We start from the raw sequence: 18,341 nt of genomic DNA, 5'->3' as shown, positions 1-18,341 counted from the left end.
GATTATATGTGGGACTCGCCTTATAAATTCTGAAAACCACTCTGAACCTCCTTCGGTTCTGAGAGTCAAAATAAAATCACGTGAGGAATTACGGAGTGGCGCAGGACAGTAGCCCAAGCCCATCAGAGCCGAAACAAAAATGGGCCGGGCCTTAAAGGGGTGCGGTTTTGAAGTCAGCGATTAGTCAAGGACGAGGCTTGCGCTTTCTTCTCCCCTTCATCATTCAATTCACACCACACACCCCGAACTCTCTCTCTCGTCGCGACGACTGCTGGAGACCGCCGCCGCCGCCCTTCGCCAGGTGCCCAGGTCTCCACATCCTTCGCCAGCGACGAGAGGTCACCAGGTTCGCCTGCCCCTTCCTCTCCCTCTCCCTCTCCCTACCCGCTGGGCGAAACCGATCTCCCAAACCCTAGCTGAGGCTTCCCATTTGTGTGTGTACTTGCATCCGGATCTGGTCTAGTTACAAGTGTAGCATGCTTGCATCCGGATCTGATCTAGTTACAACCGTAGCGTACTTGCAGCATTCGGATCTGATCTAGTTACGAGCGTAGTACAGTTGCATTCGGATCTGGCGTTAAAAGAGTTTGCTAGTCTTTTACGAAAGCTAACTGGATGCTTGAACCTGGGGTGCCAGTTGAAGTTGTTGTTGGTCTGATTCCAGTGAAGAGCAGTTGGTCTTTCGACCGGGAAGTAGATCACCACACATGTTGCCTTACTGGAATATCATGTTGCAAATTTCAGACGCTATAAGTCATGAAAAATATCTTTTAATGGAAATGGGGATGGCCTTCGCGTGGAAAAAAAAAATCATGAAAAATTGCTGTCTTTGTCTGACCTTTTTTCTGTACAAGAATTGGATTTAGGGGCCGTTTGGATCCTTGGAATTGAATTCATTCTAATAATTACAATTTAGGCATAGATTAATTAAGCTAATATAGTTGTATATGGAATATATTTGTATATTTATTGTTAGGCATTCAAGGGACATACTTATATGTTGCATTTCTATTGTAGGGAAGTGAGTTGAAGAGTGTGCTATAAGTTGGAGAATAGAATATAGCATAATGATCTATAGAATCCATTTCCATCTCCCACCCTATGAATTTGAGATAGGCTTATTTGTGAGCTTGGGAAAGTTATGGAATGTCAAATTCCAAGCCAAATAGCCTTAATCCATTATGTAGATTTCAATTCCTCCAAAATGAAGGGATCCAAATGGCCCCTTAGTGTTTTCAGTTAGCATGCGTGTTCGAATCCAGTGTTCCATTCAATCAAATATTAAAAAAGATAATCACTGATCTTTGTATGCCATGCTGCAGCAGTTCTGTAGAAATGGCTGATGGTGAGGACATCCAGCCTCTTGTCTGCGACAATGGCACGGGAATGGTCAAGGTCAGTCCTTCTCCCCCTTAGCTTGTCCAACCTTTATCTCCTTTCTTTCCAATTACGCCACTAATTATGTCTGTCTATCTATCTTCCAGGCTGGTTTTGCTGGTGATGATGCACCAAGGGCTGTTTTCCCTAGCATCGTGGGCCGTCCTCGTCACACTGGTGTCATGGTAGGGATGGGACAGAAGGACGCATATGTTGGTGATGAGGCACAGTCCAAGAGAGGTATTCTCACACTCAAGTACCCGATTGAGCACGGTATTGTCAGCAACTGGGATGACATGGAGAAAATATGGCATCACACTTTCTACAATGAGCTCCGTGTTGCCCCCGAGGAGCACCCTGTGCTGCTCACTGAAGCTCCTCTGAACCCAAAGGCCAACAGGGAGAAGATGACCCAGATTATGTTCGAGACTTTCAATGTTCCTGCCATGTATGTTGCCATTCAAGCCGTGCTCTCCCTCTATGCTAGTGGGCGTACTACTGGTATGACCTGCTTCTCCCTTTACTTCGGTGTTGATTCAGTTTCCTAGTAATATCTCTCTATGGTTCCATTATGCTGTTATCAAATGTTTATCTGAGGTTACTGTCAAGGTCATATCAAGCCACCGGGTTTCTTTATCTTCTATCTTGCTTATGTGATTTCGACCCAGATATGCCGCATATGTGGTTACCACCTCAGTCTGTACGGTGATATGAATTCCGGGAAAAATAAGTATCTCAACTAATATACCAAGAATAAATAATGGAGGTGAAAATTAATTGTTTACACTCTGGCTGAAGTTTCCTCTCTTTTTTCTGTGTCAATCTACAGGTATTGTTCTTGACTCTGGTGATGGTGTGAGCCACACTGTGCCCATTTACGAAGGATATGCCCTTCCTCATGCCATTCTTCGTTTGGATCTTGCTGGTCGGGACCTCACGGACTCCCTCATGAAAATTCTGACCGAGAGGGGTTACTCCTTCACAACCTCTGCCGAGCGAGAAATTGTAAGGGACATCAAGGAGAAGCTTGCATATATAGCCCTTGACTATGAACAAGAGTTGGAAACTGCCAAGAACAGCTCCTCAGTTGAGAAGAGCTATGAGCTTCCTGATGGTCAAGTAATAACCATCGGTGCAGAGAGATTCAGGTGCCCTGAGGTCCTCTTCCAGCCATCCATGATTGGTATGGAGGCTGCTGGAATCCATGAGACAACATACAATTCAATCATGAAGTGCGATGTGGATATCAGGAAGGACCTCTATGGCAACATTGTGCTCAGTGGAGGTTCAACTATGTTCCCGGGTATCGCTGATCGTATGAGCAAGGAGATCACTTCCCTTGCACCAAGCAGCATGAAGATCAAGGTTGTTGCACCACCTGAGAGGAAGTACAGTGTCTGGATAGGAGGGTCGATCCTAGCCTCGCTAAGCACTTTCCAACAGGTATGTATTGTTTATATTACTTTCAGCTTGTGCACTTTCTTTACTTTAACTCATAATAATATGGCTGAAATGAAAACACTTCTGAATTCTGTTATGATGTGGCATTGATGTACCAGATGTGGATATCGAAGGAGGAGTATGATGAGTCTGGCCCAGCAATTGTTCACCGGAAGTGCTTCTAAGTTTCACCAGTTCCTTGTTACCTAGTCTCAAGTTATGTCCCCTTCATTTCTCGAGATATGTGTGGCAGATTTGCATGCTACGTTTATTTGCATCGGACTTGAGTCTTCTTCTCTGGGATAGACCCTTCTTTGTGTGTTGTGGCTTCATGCGCTGTTTGTGAGATTAGTTGTCAAACGTGCTTGGTTTGATTGGTTGTACCTGTAAGAGCTGATAGTTATATAAATTGCTTGGACTGTGCTGGTGCTATCAATAGTCTTGTATGTATCTGAATTCTGAAAGCATTGTTATCTGAGCATGTTGTTTACTTTTCTCTTACAGCGATGGTATCAACATGAAGCCAAAACTCGAAACTCAAGTTTCTTCTAGCTAGTTGTTTCTGTGTTCCCATGTAAATAGTTCTCGTAAGAAAATCATCAAAAATTTCCTTGCATTCGCATGTTCCCATGTAAATAGTTTGGTGCCAGCCATGTTAACCTGTCAAGTCCCATTGACAAATGCCTTGTTGGCAAGACTTCAAATATAAAGAAAGATGTACAGCACGGTGCAGATACTGAACAATGAACAAACTGGATGTCCGTGTTTTCGCACCAACGACGAGTAAATTTGTATTTACGCGTCTGGTTCGAATGGTGTGCTCGGATGACATAAGGGTTTATATCGGTTCGGGTGGAACGTCTCTATGTTCAGTTTGCTGCTGCTCGTGTTACCGGCACTTGGTTTGCAGTAGAGGTTATAAACAGGCGAGAGGGGGAAAGGATCCCAAGTCTCTGGTGAAAGGAGTGAACGGGTGTTGAGAGTTCGATTGCCGCTCAGTCATGTGCTCGTGTCGTGCTCTTGTATTTTTATCTCGTGGTTCGTCCCCCCTTTCATGAGGCACCCTGCTTTTTCTTTTAAAGGCGAAGGGAAAGCGCGGGTTACAGCAGAGGAAAAAAAGAAGAACAAGAGAGAGAAGAAGGCTTCCAGTATTATCGGGTCCTTCTCCTTCATGCGGGTCCCGCCGATCCTGTAGATGTCAATAGGGACGGCTCCACGTCACGACCCTGTTCGTCACTGACGCCATGTGCGGGCATTATCCGCCGGTCATGGCATTCCACTCCGTCTTGACGGATGTCGTGGTGAACTGACGCGCCTGTCAGCGTCCGTACGCGGATTAGGCAGAACAGTACCGGCACGCCCGACACTGTTCTTGATGTGAATCGCTAGGTATGGCCCGTCATGGCCACGGGTTACATCGAGGCATGCCAGCCTCTTTCCTGGTGTTAGATTTTTGACCCAGGCCCATACGCTTGGACCTGGAGTGGTTGGCGGCGGTATGGGTCCCCATCGGACGAGACGAAACCCGCGTCCTTGGGGTCGGGCGAGACGGAGCCCGCGACCTTGGGGTCGGGCGAGACGGAGCCTGCATACGATGGGTCGGGCGAGATGGAGCACGAACCCAAGGGGGCGGGCGAGACAGAGCCCACAGCCTGGGGGTCGAGCGAGACGGAGCACGCACCCGAGGGGTCGGGCGAGATGGAGCCCGCGTCCTCAGGGTCGGGCGAGACGGAATCCGCACCCGATGGTCGGGCGAGACGGAGTCCGTACCCGAGGGTCGGACGAGACGGAACCCACGACCTTGGACTAGATGGAGCCCGTGGCCTTGGGGTCGCTCGAGACCTCTTAATACGTCTCGAGCCATCCGGGGAGTCAACGTGGGCGCTAACCTCCTTTCTTTGGGTGTCCCTAATAACGATACCCGACAGTAGCCCCCAAGCCTATGGAGGAGTAGAATACTCCTTTGGAGGCTTTTCCGGACGGGAGCACTCTTAAGGGCCTTGGCCTTCTTTTTTAGCCCGCGGCGTGTCCTAGTAGGACGATGATTCACTTTTGTCACGATCGGTCTTCTTAGGGCATGTAACCATAGTGTTCGGGAGCTCAGAAAGGTTGTTCTTGATTTTGGTCCCTTAGGATCCGATCGGTCTGCCGTCGTACTGCGACCGCGCGTTCGGTCCCCTTGCGAGTCCAACTTCCCTCGAACCCCCGTGCGTGGCAGGGGTCCGGTCGAGGGTCGGCTCGTCTTTGTGATCGTCATTCCTCAAGCGTTTTTTTCGATAAAACAGAGGGGCTGAGCCATGGACTGGGAACCGACCAAGACTCGAACGTGGGCCGGGATGCCGTGGCGCTTGTGCGCCCAGGTACTGGCCACTAGTGGGCCCATCCCTTTACACCCCTCATTCTAAGGGAGCCCCGGAGCGGCTGTGAACCCGTTGGAGGGCCAGCCTTTGAACTTATGGGCCTAAATGGGCCGTAGGAGCATTTTCAGCTCTGTATCCCTCCTTACCTGCGACGGTTCTTGGCCCATCGATCGGGCAAACCGTCATCCGGTGTGTTCTTTGAGGGCGCGGCCAGAGATAGCGTGAGCACGATCTTTGGAGGGAGGTGACATGACGCGACGCAGCGGGCGCGTGAATCTAGGCGAACGATTCACCTTCTTGCCCTGCTCTGTCGTATAAATATCGGCCTCCCCCTTCATGTTTTTGCACACCAAAACCACAGCCTTACCTTCTTCGTTTCTCCGCCGCCACTGTTCAGATCTACCGTGCTTGCTAATATGACGTCGGAGCCCTAGATCTATGGCTTTCGCTTCTCCGCCGCCGCCTTTGCTTTTCCACAGCTGCCTCCATCCTCCATGGATTTGTGGTACCGCTCCGATGTTACCCATGCACGCATGGAGGGACTCATCAAGCGTGGTCTTCTCCGTAGGAGGACCCATGCGGCAGAGTGGCTCATGCCGGCTGTGAGGATGCAGCGGCGCCACCCGACGTCTATGTCCTCTCCTTCGCGCCCTTCCATGAGCGTGGACTCGCGGTTCCTCCCCACCCGTTCTTCTGGGGTTTGCTGCACCACTAACAGATCGAGCTGCAACACTTGAACCCCAATGGGATCTAGCACATCACGGCCTTCATCGTGATGTGCGAGGGGTACCTGGGGATCGAGCCCAACTTCGAGCTGTGGAGGTATTTCTTCTCCATCTCCTTGATCAAGAAGGAGAGAGGGCGGGAGACCTTGGTGCCGATGGGATACGCAGGCATCCATTGATCAAGAAGAAGGAGAGAGGGCGGGAGACCCTGGTGCCGATGGGATGTGCGGGCATCCACCTCTAGGGGCAGTGGGCGGGCGACTACATGCCCTGCCAGCTCTCTAGATCCAACAAGGGATGGCACTTGCATTGGTTCTACCTAAAGGATGACCCTGCTACACCGTTGACTGTCTTCTCCGGGCATCTGATCGAAGAGGTTCCGCCGTCATGGCCATGGGGGCCACCCGTTAAGGAGAAGAAGAGGATGCGCGACCTCCTCGAGGCCATCACGTTCTTGAAGACCCACGGCCTCCGCGGGTCCGGCATCATCAGGGGGTATCACACGAGGAGAGTGGCGCCCCTGATGGTGCGCGCCCTCCCGCTATACGGGATGACGCCCAACGCGTAGCTCATCGGGACGACGCTTGCCCTGGGGCTGCTCCGCGACAGCGAGGTCGCGCAGCGCATCATGGTGGCCACGGGGAAGGCTGACGCCGTGTTCCTGATCCTATGGCATCCTATGATACGGCTGGAAGCGGGCTTCATCGAGCTATCGATGAAGTTAGTCTTCCAGGACTTTGTCGCGCCGCTGCCAAAGCACGTGGCTGTGAGGGCGACGAACCGTGCCATGGATGAACAAAGGAAGAAGAAGGACGACGAGGAGAAGAAACGACGGTTGAAGCAGTGAGCGAAGCTACAACGAGAGAAGCGACGTCAAGGTTCATCTTTAGAAGAGGGGGAAGATGACAGCTCCATGTTGCCCATCCCATGGGATGATCTAGCCACCGGGGATAAGGACCCACCTTCATCGTAGGCGAGGCCCTTCCTGTGGCATGCCACGGGGCAGGAGGTGAAGGACGCGCCCTCGGAGCTGGCGGAATCAAACCGCCCTACCTCGTCTAAACCTTCGACGGTGGCCTCGGAGCTAGTGGAATCAGGCCGCCTTGCCTTGTTTGGGCCTTCAACAGCAGCTTAGGAGCTAGTGGAAACGGGTCGCTCCGCTCCATCCGAGCCCTCGGTGGCGCCTTCAGAGTTGGTGGGAGGTGGCCGTTCTAATTTGTCTGAGCCCTTCGAGCCGAGGGAGGGCTCGAAGCGGCAACGTGCCGATGAGGAGCAGCCGGGGTCGGGCAAGCCAGTCCCAAAATGTCCTCGTATGATGGCATCAGGGTGAGTCAAGAGTTTTTTTGTCCTTTTGTCTTGATAGATTTTTGCCGCAAATTGACCGCCATGTCCCTCACAGCGTTGGAGGACGTGGGACTCTCCTGTGGCTCGCTCTGAAAAAGATCCTCCTTCGGCAAACATGCTAGGAGTCGACTAGCGCCACGCCAATGGCGAGCGTGAGTGGCGTTGGGGTGGCCGCGACATCAACCGGGGAGGCACAACCGATGGCTGCGTCCATAGGAGAGCAGGTGGAGGAGGGCACATCTAGGATGCCCGTGGCGGGCGTGGTGCGGTCGGTTGTGTCCTCAACGTCGTAGGCAGAGGCAGCACGGCCGGAGCCATCGTTCGTGCAGGTGATCATGTCCATGGTGGGGCAAACAGAAGGGGCGCACCCGAGGCATCCTTCGTAGATGTGGCAATAGGGCTAGCCTTCGTGTCCATGTCACCCACTCCCTCTATCGCTAAAGGAGCCGCTCTAGAGGAGTTGTCGATACAAGAGAGGTTGGCGTCGCTTGAGGTCGGTGCGGGGACGTCCCGGACTCTAGTCCGGGTGGTTGCCCTCGATGAAGCAACAGAGGAGAGGGAATAGGGGAGCATCCACATGGAGGTTGGGGACGCGGTTCGCGCCCTAACCACCATGCTAAGCTCGATGCACGACATTATCATCCCGGTTGGCCAGGTATGATATGACCATGCTTCCGACCCTCATGTTCTCTTTCCTCACCTCTAAGTCTTGTCTTCTTCATAGATCCTTATGGCCTACAGCCAGGAGAGGTCCCAGTTCCTTGCTGAGAAGACACAGCGGAGTAAGGGGCTGGCTGCACAGCTCGTTGCCGCCTGTCAGGAGGTGGCTGAGCTTGCCCCAGCCACTCAGGACATGGCTGAGCTTGCCCTAGCCACTCAGGATGTGGCCAACCTCTGAGTTAGGGAGAAGGACACTTGTGACGATGCCCGTAAGGCCGAGGAGAAGCTCACGGCCCTGATTGAGAGGGCACGCATGGACATCATGGAGACTAAGCAGCTACGAAAGGAGCGGGACAATTTGCTCCGGGCCATAGAGGAGCTCCGCACGGGGATTGACCTAGCTCGCTAGGAGCATGTTGATGCTCAGCAGCAGATCGACCACCTCGAGGATGAGCTTTAGATGGAGAGGGAGCTAAAGGTTATGGCCGAGGGCATGTCCACCAAGCTCGCCGTAGAGGTCGGTCAGTGCCAAGAAGAGGTCTGACACCTGGAGGCTGAGGTGACCCAGCAACGCGATGACGTGCGCAAGCTTTGGGTGGACGTGGACGGTAAGTCTCCAGTTTCCCTTGTTGTCTTTCTCCCTAAAATCCATGGTAAGCCTTTTGACACAGTCGGTATGTGACTTGGGTAGGTCTCGATGATAAGCTCGGGGCAGAGGTGGTGAAGAGCCATGGCCTGGAGAAGGAGCTCAGCGAGGTGAAGGACACCCTCTAGAAGGAGAGCGATGAACATTACAACCTGCGCGTCGCCATCTAGCTGGTCTGCGATGAGCTGGCCTCGGAGCAGGAGAGAAGCTCACTCGTAGTTCGCGCCACCCAGATCATGGATCGGGCACGTGATATGGCAAGGGGCGTGCTTTGCTATGGCATTCACCGATTGTTCACGATCGCCCATTCTCATTACGAGAACATCGATCTGGCGACGATGAACCAAGACTTCGTGCCCGTCTATACTGATGTCGAGCTGGACGACATCGAGAAGGAGCTGGCCCCTGGTGCATGACCTTTCTGCCAAGATAGAAGATGAGACCACCCCTCACTCTAAGGGCGCCCCGGAGCGGTTGTGAACCCATTGGAGGGCTAGCCTTCGAACTCTTGGGCCTGAATGGGCCGTAGGAGCATTTTCAGCTCCGTATACCACCTTACCTATGGCGGTTCTCGTGCCAAGCTAGACGGCATCGAGAAGGAGGTGGCCCCTCTAGCACAGGACTTACCTACGGAGATAAGGACGAGATCACCCTCCAAGAAATTAGTTAGGCAGATAAGCCAGGCGGCGAACTCGTAATAAGTGGACAAGCTTTTAAATTTTGTTATGGCTAAACAGATTTTTAGCCCTTCTCCCCTTTTTGTATAAAAAGGTTAATGTGTTCTGACCCTTTTTGTCATTAAGGCTGTAAAGCTTGGGGTGCGAGTGAACAAACTCTGATCACACTGGTGAGCAAAAATGTCGTAGCCGCTAGGGCGTAGGTTTCTTGCACTCCAACCAGTTTTACTCCGCGTTCATTTCCGTAACCCTTGCTTCTAGATCTTAACATGAAAGAGTGTCGAGCACAGAGAATGTTTGCTAGGTGGATATACCCTTAAATGCGTTTTGACTCTTTCCATAGTTAAGGCTAAAAAGCTTGGAGTGTGGGGAAAAAACTCTGATCACGCTGGTGAGCAAAAACGTCGTAGCCACTGGGGGGTAGGTTTCTTACGGTCCGACCAGTTTTACTCAACGTTTGTTTCTACAAGCCCTCGCTTCTAGGTCTTAACATGAGAAAGGGTCGAGCATAGAGAATGTCTACAGGATAGATATGCTCTTATCATCCCCCGAGTGAGGCTCGACCCCCTATCGTTGCTGGGGTCGGATGTCACTAAAGATCAAGGAGTTGATAGCAAAACTGATAAGAGAAAGCATGCATAAATTAAGGGTAAAAGTGATGTAGCTGTTTGAATGTTCTAGGCATTGATGAAGACTTCGTCATCTATGGTCCTAAGCCCCTTGTCATTGCTGGGGTCGGGTGTCACTAAAAATCGAGGAGTCGATGGCAAAACCGATAAGAGAAAGCATGCGTAGATTTAAGGGTAAAAGCGACGTAGCTGTTTAATATTCCAAGCGTTGTGGAAGACTTCACCGTCGATGGTCCTGAGCTTATAGGTGCCTGGTCAGAGCACCTCCGCGATGACGTACCATCCCTCCCATGGCAGACAGAGCTTGTGGCGGTTCTTATTGCTCTGGACATGGCGAAGTACTAGGTCCCCGACGTTGAAGGCCCGACCCCACACTCGACGATTGTGGTATCGACACAACGCTTGCTGGTACTTGGTCGAGCAGAGGAGGGCAACGTCACGTGCTTCATCTAGCTGGTCCATGGCATCCTCGAGGGACGCCTCGTCTCCCTATTCATCATACGCCCTGACTCTCGACGCTCCATAATCGAGGTCGGTCGGGAGGATAGCCTCGAAACCGTAGACCATGAAGAATGGCATGTAGCTGGTGGCCCAGCTGGGGGTCGTCCTCAGGCTCCAGAGCACCATGGGAAGCTCCGTGACCCATCGTCTACCAAACTTGTTCAACCGGTTGAAGATCCTAGGCTTGAGGCCTTGTAGGACCATGCTGTTCACACACTTGACCTGCCCGTTCGTGCGGGGGTGTGCCACGGCGGTCCGATCGATGTGGATGTGGTATTCATCACAGAATTAAAGGAACTTTGTCCTAGTGAACTACGTGTCGTTGTCTGTTATAATGGAGTTTGGGACTCCAAAGCGATGGATGATATCAAGGAAGAATAGCACGTCTTGCTCGGACTTGATCGCGGAGATCGGTCGAGCCTCTATTCACTTTGTAAACTTGTCTACGGTGACAAACAAGTGCGTGTAGCCCCCGGGCGCCCTCTTGAGATGTCCGACCAGATCGAGCCCCCAGACCGTGAACGGCCACATGATGGGGATCGTCTGGAGTGCTTGGGCCAGCAGGTGGGTCTGCCGAGCGTAGTATTGACACCCTTCATAGGTGCGCACAATCTGTTCAGCATCGGCTACTGCGGTCGGCCAGTAGAAGCCTTGTCAAAACATGTTTTCGACTAGGGTCCTAGGCGCAGCATGGTGCTCACAGACCCTATTGTGGATATCACCCAGCAACTTCTTTCCTTGTTCGATGGGGATGCAGCGCTGTAGGATCCTGGTGTGGATTCGCCTGTAGAGCTCGCCCTCAATAACTATAAAGGACTTGGCACTGACGCGCGAGCCATCGAGCCTCCGTTTTGTCCTGTCGACAGCACCTCACTGGAGGAGGTAGTCGAGGTAAGTGCATCCTCTAGTCAATCCAAAGGGTCAGGCTCTAGTCGCTGGATCCTCTGTCAAGCTCCATGACTTTAGGGGTCGAATGGAGCCACCGGCTGGTTAGCCCCCAAGCCCAGGGCAGGCGGCCCATCACCAGTCTATTCTAGATCCTCATAGTGGATTCCCTAAAGGTGACAGGGAAGATCGATCTACCCAAGTGGCACTGACCTGCTTTCTAGGTACTGATGCCATGGAAAGGCGCCCAGGTCGGCCGAATGCGCGATCGGATCGATGCCCATGGCAGTCGAGCATTTCAGCACTACATGATGTTGAGGACCGCTGCCTACATCCATCAGCACCTTGGTGAGCCACTTCGTGCTGATGATCGAGTCAACCACGAGCGGATATCTTCTCGGCAGCGGGATGCTTTCCGGGTGGTTGGTCCGATCAAAGGTTATGGCTGACTCCGACCATCGGAGGAAGGTAGGCGCGGCCGGCTTGGCCGTATAGACCTCACGACGCACAAGCTTCTAGCAGCGCTTGGAGTCATAGGCCACCGACCCTCCGAAGATCATGAGGCAGCCATCCAGCATCGAAAATCCACCATCCTTCCCCTTGGCATTGTCTGTGGCCTGCTTGGGCTCCTTCCTATGCTCTGCCTTGTTGGAGCCTTCAGACAAGAACCACTTCAAGAGAACGTAGTCGTTGTATAGGTGCTTGTTGGGGAAAGCATCGTTCGGGCATGGCCCTTCGAGCAACTTCTCGAAGTGGTCTGGGGTACCCTCGGTGGGCTTCTGACCCCCCTTGCGATCGACGGTGGCCATGAGCGAGCCCTCGCGCCACTACTTGTTCTTCTTCTTGTTGGGACGGTTGGAGGTGCCTTCATCGTCGTTGTAAGGAAAATGGACCCTTGGCCCATTTACTTTGGATTTTGGTGTTTGATGACCAACACAACCAAATTGGACTAATGAATTTGCAAGTGTTTATTTTGTAGTTCAATAGGGTGCAAGACATGACTTGGACGAAGGCGACGTGATGATCCGATGATCAACATCTTAAGAAAGACCTTAGGAGCACAAGAAAAGACCCAAGATATCAAGCAAAGTCCAAGCATGAAGACAGGAACCAAGCCGTACGCAAGATCGCGAAGAAACGAGCTCGCAGAGGCGACCGGACGCTGGACCGGACGCTGGAAGCACGACCGGACGCTGGACCGGTGGCTCGGCAGATAGGCGACCGGACGCGAGGACCGGACGCTGGCGGCAACCGACCGGACGCAGAAACGCAGCGTCCGATCGAGTACAGAGAGGTTCCAGGCGCGTGAAACTGCGACCAGACGCGTCCGGTGGCAGGCGACCGGACGCGTCCGGTGGCAGGCGACCGGACGCTGGCAGCGTCCGATCGGTGGTTCGCGGCTGCAACGGTCGGGACAAACCGGACGCGTCCGGTCAGGACGATTCAGCGTCCGGTCAGTAGCAGATTTGCGGGAGTTCGACCCCAACGGCTACTTTCTCAGTGGGGCTTATAAATACAACCCCCAACCGGCCATTTGGTAAGTATGGAGCTGAGGAAACATACCAAGGGTGTTGATACACCATTTTAGTGATCTCCACTTGTATAGTGCTTAGTGTTTCATCAGGTGATTAGCGTAAGTGCTTTGCGAAGTGCTTAGGTTGATTAGACCACCGCTTATGCGCTTGCTCTAGGTATATGCCTAGTATTTAGTGAGGTTTGCATACCTCTTGCCACCCCGTGCTTGCGAGCACAAGAGTTGTACATCGGAGGGGCTTGAAGTCTTGCGAGATCGCACCAACCGCGTTTGTGGTGCGGCCGCCACCGTGTACCGAAGGGAACAAGGCCCGCGGCGTTTCGGCCAAAAGCTTGATAGTGAAGACGGCGGGGAGCATCCGGGAGAGGCTTGCCGGAAGGCACATCGGAGACCCACTTGCGCGTGGGGAAGGCCCGAGGCTATCCACGGAGTTACCCGACCGGGAGCTTGGCCCTTGCGAGGGATTCCTTGTGAGGGGCTCCAACGAGGACTAGGGGGAAGCTTGCGCGCTTCTCGATACCTCGGTAAAAATATCGGAGTCGTCGACGGGAGTTTGCATATCTCTACCTTGCTCTTTAAGCTTCCGCATTTACATTGATCATATTATTATCATTTACGGTAGAGATAGCAACACACTAGCAAAACCATAGTTGCACATCTAGATAGATTATCCTTTGCATAGGTTTTGCTAGAGGTAGAAAAAGAGGCAATAGCTTAGAGTTAGATTTTTAAGTTGCCTAATTCACCCCCCCCTCTTAGGCGTCCACGTGTCCTTCAAGTGGTATCAGAGCCGGTTGGCTCATATTTGGACATTTGGCTTAACCGCCGTTGAGCCGACGCTATTGTAGAGTGGTTGGGATGGATACCGCTAGGCCTCCATAATTTGATGGCACTAACTTCCTTTACTATAAAGTAAGAATGGCTTGCCACCTTGAGGCGGTTGATTTAGGTGTATGGAGAGTCACTCGTGACGGGATGAAACCCATTAAGAATCCCGAAAAGCCCACAAAGAGTGACGAAAAAGAAATGCATTTTAATGCTAGAGCTAAGAATTGCTTGTTTGAATCTTTTAGCATGGATGTGTTTAACCAAGTGTTCACATTAAATACGGCACATGAAATTTGGTTAAAACTCCAAGAGCTCCATGATGGTACAAGTAATGTTCGTGAACAAAAACATTGTCTAGCTAAGTAAAATTATGATTCCTTTGCTATGAATGATGATGAGCTTGTTCGTGATATGTATTCTCGATTGAATCTAATTATCAATGAGCTCCATTCAATAGGATTATTAAAGCTAGATGATGCCGACATCGTGAGGAAGATCATCTCTGTTCTACCACAAAAGAAATATGCAAGCATCATCACCATCCTTCACAACATGGAGAACTTGAGCACCATGACCCCGGGCATTGTCATTGGCAAGCTAGTGGCATTTGAAATGTCACGTAAGATGGGGCAAGAAGAAGCTTCTTCATCAAGCAAAGGCAAAGCTCTCGCTTGTAGCGAGAAGAAAAAGATGAAGAGCAAGAAAGTTGAGTCAAGCTCAAGCTCAAGCTCCTCAAGTGAAGAAGAAGAAGATGAGGATGATGATGATGATGAATATTCAAGTGATGATGATCAATCTTCCTCCTTCACCTCCGATCTTGATGAAGAATCAATCAAATTAATCAACAAGGTAGAGAAGATGATCCAAAGGCTCAATGTCAAGGGTGTGCCCATCCAAATTCAAGATCTCATTTTCACCAATCAAAGAAATGAGCAAAGAAAGAAGGGATGCTATGGATGCGGCGAGTTGGGGCACTTTCTTGAAGTTTGTCCAAACAAGCCCACACCCAAGACAAAGAAGAAGGCATGCAAGAACAAAGCCCTCACAACAATAAGGTCATGGGATGATTCTTCAAGTGAAGAAGAAAACCATCACAAGAGGCGAGGTCACAAGCACTCATCATCAAGCTCTTCTCGTGTGTGCCTTATGGCACGAGGTAACGAAAGCTCATCCTCTAGTGAGAGTGATAGTGATGATGATTTGCCTTCTTACAATACAATTGTGCAACAAAATCTTAAATATGCTAAAGTTTGCACTAGTCAACAAAAGAAGCTCAAAAATTTAAAAGAAGAGCTAGGTAGTTCACAAGAAGCATACAAGAATTTGCTTGAACAATATGAAAACTTTGCAAATCTCAATGTTGAACTATCCACTAAAATTGAGCAACTTGAGGCTAGTGCAACAACAAGTGCATGTACAATTAATGATAAGCAACTTGAAAAGAAAAATGAAAAATTAAAAGAAAAGTTAGCTAGCTCACAAAATGATTATCAAAGTTTGCTTGCTAAAATGGAAATCATGTGCAAACATTGTGATGAGCTAACTAATAAAGTTGCTAATCTTGAAGCCGTCAAAAATACCCCCACCAAGGCATCTAAAAAGAAAAGTTCTATCATTAAAAAGGATGCCTCTACTTCTTGCAATGATTTATGTTTAGACTCACCTTTGTGCAACTAAGTTTGTGTTGAGAAAGTTATTGTAGATACATGCACACAAGAGGTTGCAAAAGAGAATGAGCAACTCAAGCAAGAAGTAGCTCGCCTCACCAAGGACTTGACTCAAGTGAAAGGCAAGGCAAAGCAAACCCAACTTCATCAAGATAACACCATTAAGGGAGTGAAGAAGCTTGATGAAGGACAAACCGTGGTTTGCTACGTGTGCCACAAAGAAGGCCACAAGTCCTATGAGTGCAAGGTGAAGAATGGGGGAGGAGCAAAGAAGAAGGAGAAAAAGCAAACAAGCAAGCTCTCCAACACCTACACCAACAAGGTGGACAAGAAGGTCTCCACACCTTATCTCTTGAAGAAGAAGAAAAATGACAAGGTAGTGGCCATCAAGGTGAACAAGCAAGCTAACAATGGAGTCAAACGCTTTTGGGTGCCAAAGGAAATCATTTCAAACATGAAGAGCACCAAGAAGGTTTGGATCCCGAAAGGGAAGTGAGAAGTCCGTCGGACTTCGGGGAATTTGGAGACTTGGCAAAGTATGGGTGCATTTCATGGGGTGCATCATGTTGGACAAAGTTATTGCCAAGTGGGTTAGTGAATACTATGGACCCAAATTCCCCTTCCCATGTTAGGTAACTAGATTCAATTTACTTCAATTGATATTAGATTTAAAATTTTCCTACAATTGGTATCTTTTAGCATCTAGTTACTCTTCATGCCTATGTTTGCATTTGAATTCTTATATCTTTTGTCATGCATACACTAGGTATATCATATGGTAGGCTTGCTCGGTTTCATTCTTAACCCTTGGAGCAAACCTACATGGTTCACAATTGTTTAAAAGCACGGCACATAGCTTGTTTTACTATTGTTCATCTAATATGTGCCAAAGTCCAAATTGTAGATAATCTCTCCTGAATATCTATTTTGAAAATGATTCTCACATTCATGAGATGTCATCTTTCAAGTGGTATTTTTTTTATTCCAAAATCAATGTGCATGATTTCTACAAAGTATTCTACATTTGTGTGCACATATTTAGGGGGAGTAATTCTACAACTTGGATGCATTGAGACTAACACTTTTACAAATGGTATTAATTTTTCAAACCTATCACATGTGTAGTAGTCTCATTGTAAGGAAACTGGAGTCCCCGGAGTTAAGCATCATTCTTCAATTAGCATCATCATGTTGATTTCATTTCATATTTATATGCTTTCTCCATGCATTATATAGATTAAACTCTCTTGTGCAACAAATTGCTAATTATGCATATGCTTTGCTTTCTACCATATGTATGCATATATTTAGGGGGAGCTTAGTCTATATAATGCGAGAGTCAAATTTTGTGATCCATTTCACTCTATACACAAAGGATCATGAAATTTGACCCTCCCTTGTGCTACTAATGTCTTCCTTTTTAGTGTTTGATGCCAAAGGGGGAGAATTTGAAGGACCAAAGGCAAGCATCAAGTTGATGTCTACAAGTGGTAAGGGAGGAAAGTGGATTATGGATTAGTCTAAGTAATGGTAAAATTGGTAGGAATCCATAATGCCACATGGGGACATTTGCAAGGGCAAGATAACCTTTCATTTAGTCTCAATTGGTATCTTTAAGTATCAAATAAACTTGCCCTTTGCATTGCATCCTAGCAAGTAGGTAGTTTTTAACTTCCAAATTCTAATTAATTGCTTGCTTTGGTCGTGTTGGCATCAATCACCAAAAAGGGGGAGATTGTAAGGAAAATGGACCCTTGGCCCATTTACTTTGGATTTTGGTGTTTGATGACCAACACAACCAAATTGGACTAATGAATTTGCAAGTGTTTATTTTGTAGTTCAATAGGGTGCAAGACATGACTTGGACGAAGGCGACGTGATGATCCGATGATCAACATCTTAAGAAAGACCTTAGGAGCACAAGAAAAGACCCAAGATATCAAGCAAAGTCCAAGCATGAAGACAGGAACCAAGCCGTACGCAAGATCGCGAAGAAACGAGCTCGCAGAGGCGACCGGACGCTGGACCGGACGCTGGAAGCACGACCGGACGCTGGACCGGTGGCTCGGCAGATAGGCGACCGGACGCGAGGACCGGACGCTGGCGGCAACCGACCGGACGCAGAAACGCAGCGTCCGATCGAGTACAGAGAGGTTCCAGGCGCGCGAAACTGCGACCAGACGCGTCCGGTGGCAGGCGACCGGACGCTGGCAGCGTCCGATCGATGGTTCGTGGCTGCAACGGTCGGGACGACCGGACGCGTCCGGTCAGGACGATTCAGCGTCCGGTCAGTAGCAGATTTGCGGGAGTTCGACCCCAACGGCTACTTTCTCAGTGGGGCTTATAAATACAACCCCCAACCGGCCATTTGGTAAGTGTGGAGCTGAGGAAACATACCAAGGGTGTTGATACACCATTTTAGTGATCTCCACTTGCATAGTGCTTAGTGTTTCATCAGGTGATTAGCGTAAGTGCTTTGCGAAGTGCTTAGGTTGATTAGACCACCGCTTATGCGCTTGCTCTAGGTATATGCCTAGTGTTTAGTGAGGTTTGCATACCTCTTGCCACCCCGTGCTTGCGAGCACAAGAGTTGTACATCGGAGGGGCTTGAAGTCTTGCGAGATCGCACCAACCGCGTTTGTGGTGCGGCCGCCACCGTGTACCGAAGGGAACAAGGCCCGCGGCGTTTCGGCCGAAAGCTTGATAGTGAAGACGGCGGGGAGCATCCGGGAGAGGCTTGCCGGAAGGCACATCGGAGACCCACTTGCGCGTGGGGAAGGCCCGAGGCTATCCACGGAGTTACCCGACCGGGAGCTTGGCCCTTGCGAGGGATTCCTTGTGAGGGGCTCCAACGAGGACTAGGGGGAAGCTTGCGCGCTTCTCGATACCTCGGTAAAAATACCAGAGTCGTCGACGGGAGTTTGCATATCTCTACCTTGCTCTTTAAGCTTCCGCATTTACATTGATCATATTATTATCATTTACGGTAGAGATAGCAACACACTAGCAAAACCGTAGTTGCACATCTAGATAGATTATCCTTTGCATAGGTTTTGCTAGAGGTAGAA

At 50.0% G+C, this 18,341-nt stretch overlaps 1 protein-coding gene across 2 annotated transcripts; it reads left to right on the top strand.

Annotated features, from left to right (window-relative positions):
* Window positions 1-203: 203 nt before the first annotated feature.
* On the top strand, window positions 204-3,255 carry LOC136531727 (actin-97-like). Of its 2 annotated transcripts, none has more exons than XM_066524381.1 (5): window positions 204-346; window positions 1,326-1,395; window positions 1,485-1,878; window positions 2,207-2,820; window positions 2,937-3,255. In XM_066524381.1, the coding sequence occupies exons 2-5, from the start codon at window positions 1,336-1,338 to the stop codon at window positions 3,000-3,002; spliced, it is 1,134 nt and encodes a 377-aa protein (XP_066380478.1). In that variant the 5' UTR covers window positions 204-346; window positions 1,326-1,335; the 3' UTR covers window positions 3,003-3,255. The 2 variants fall into 2 exon arrangements, with proteins under 2 accessions (XP_066380478.1, XP_066380477.1); XM_066524380.1 differs by having other exon boundaries at window positions 1,323-1,395.
* The last annotated feature ends 15,086 nt before the right edge of the window (window positions 3,256-18,341 follow it).

The sequence above is a fragment of the Miscanthus floridulus genome, unplaced genomic scaffold (genome assembly GCF_019320115.1).
Source record: "Miscanthus floridulus cultivar M001 unplaced genomic scaffold, ASM1932011v1 fs_422_6_7, whole genome shotgun sequence".
Taxonomy (NCBI): domain Eukaryota; kingdom Viridiplantae; phylum Streptophyta; class Magnoliopsida; order Poales; family Poaceae; genus Miscanthus; species Miscanthus floridulus.
The sequence above is the reverse complement of the archived record's forward strand: the minus strand, read 5'-3'. Positions and strand labels throughout refer to the sequence as shown.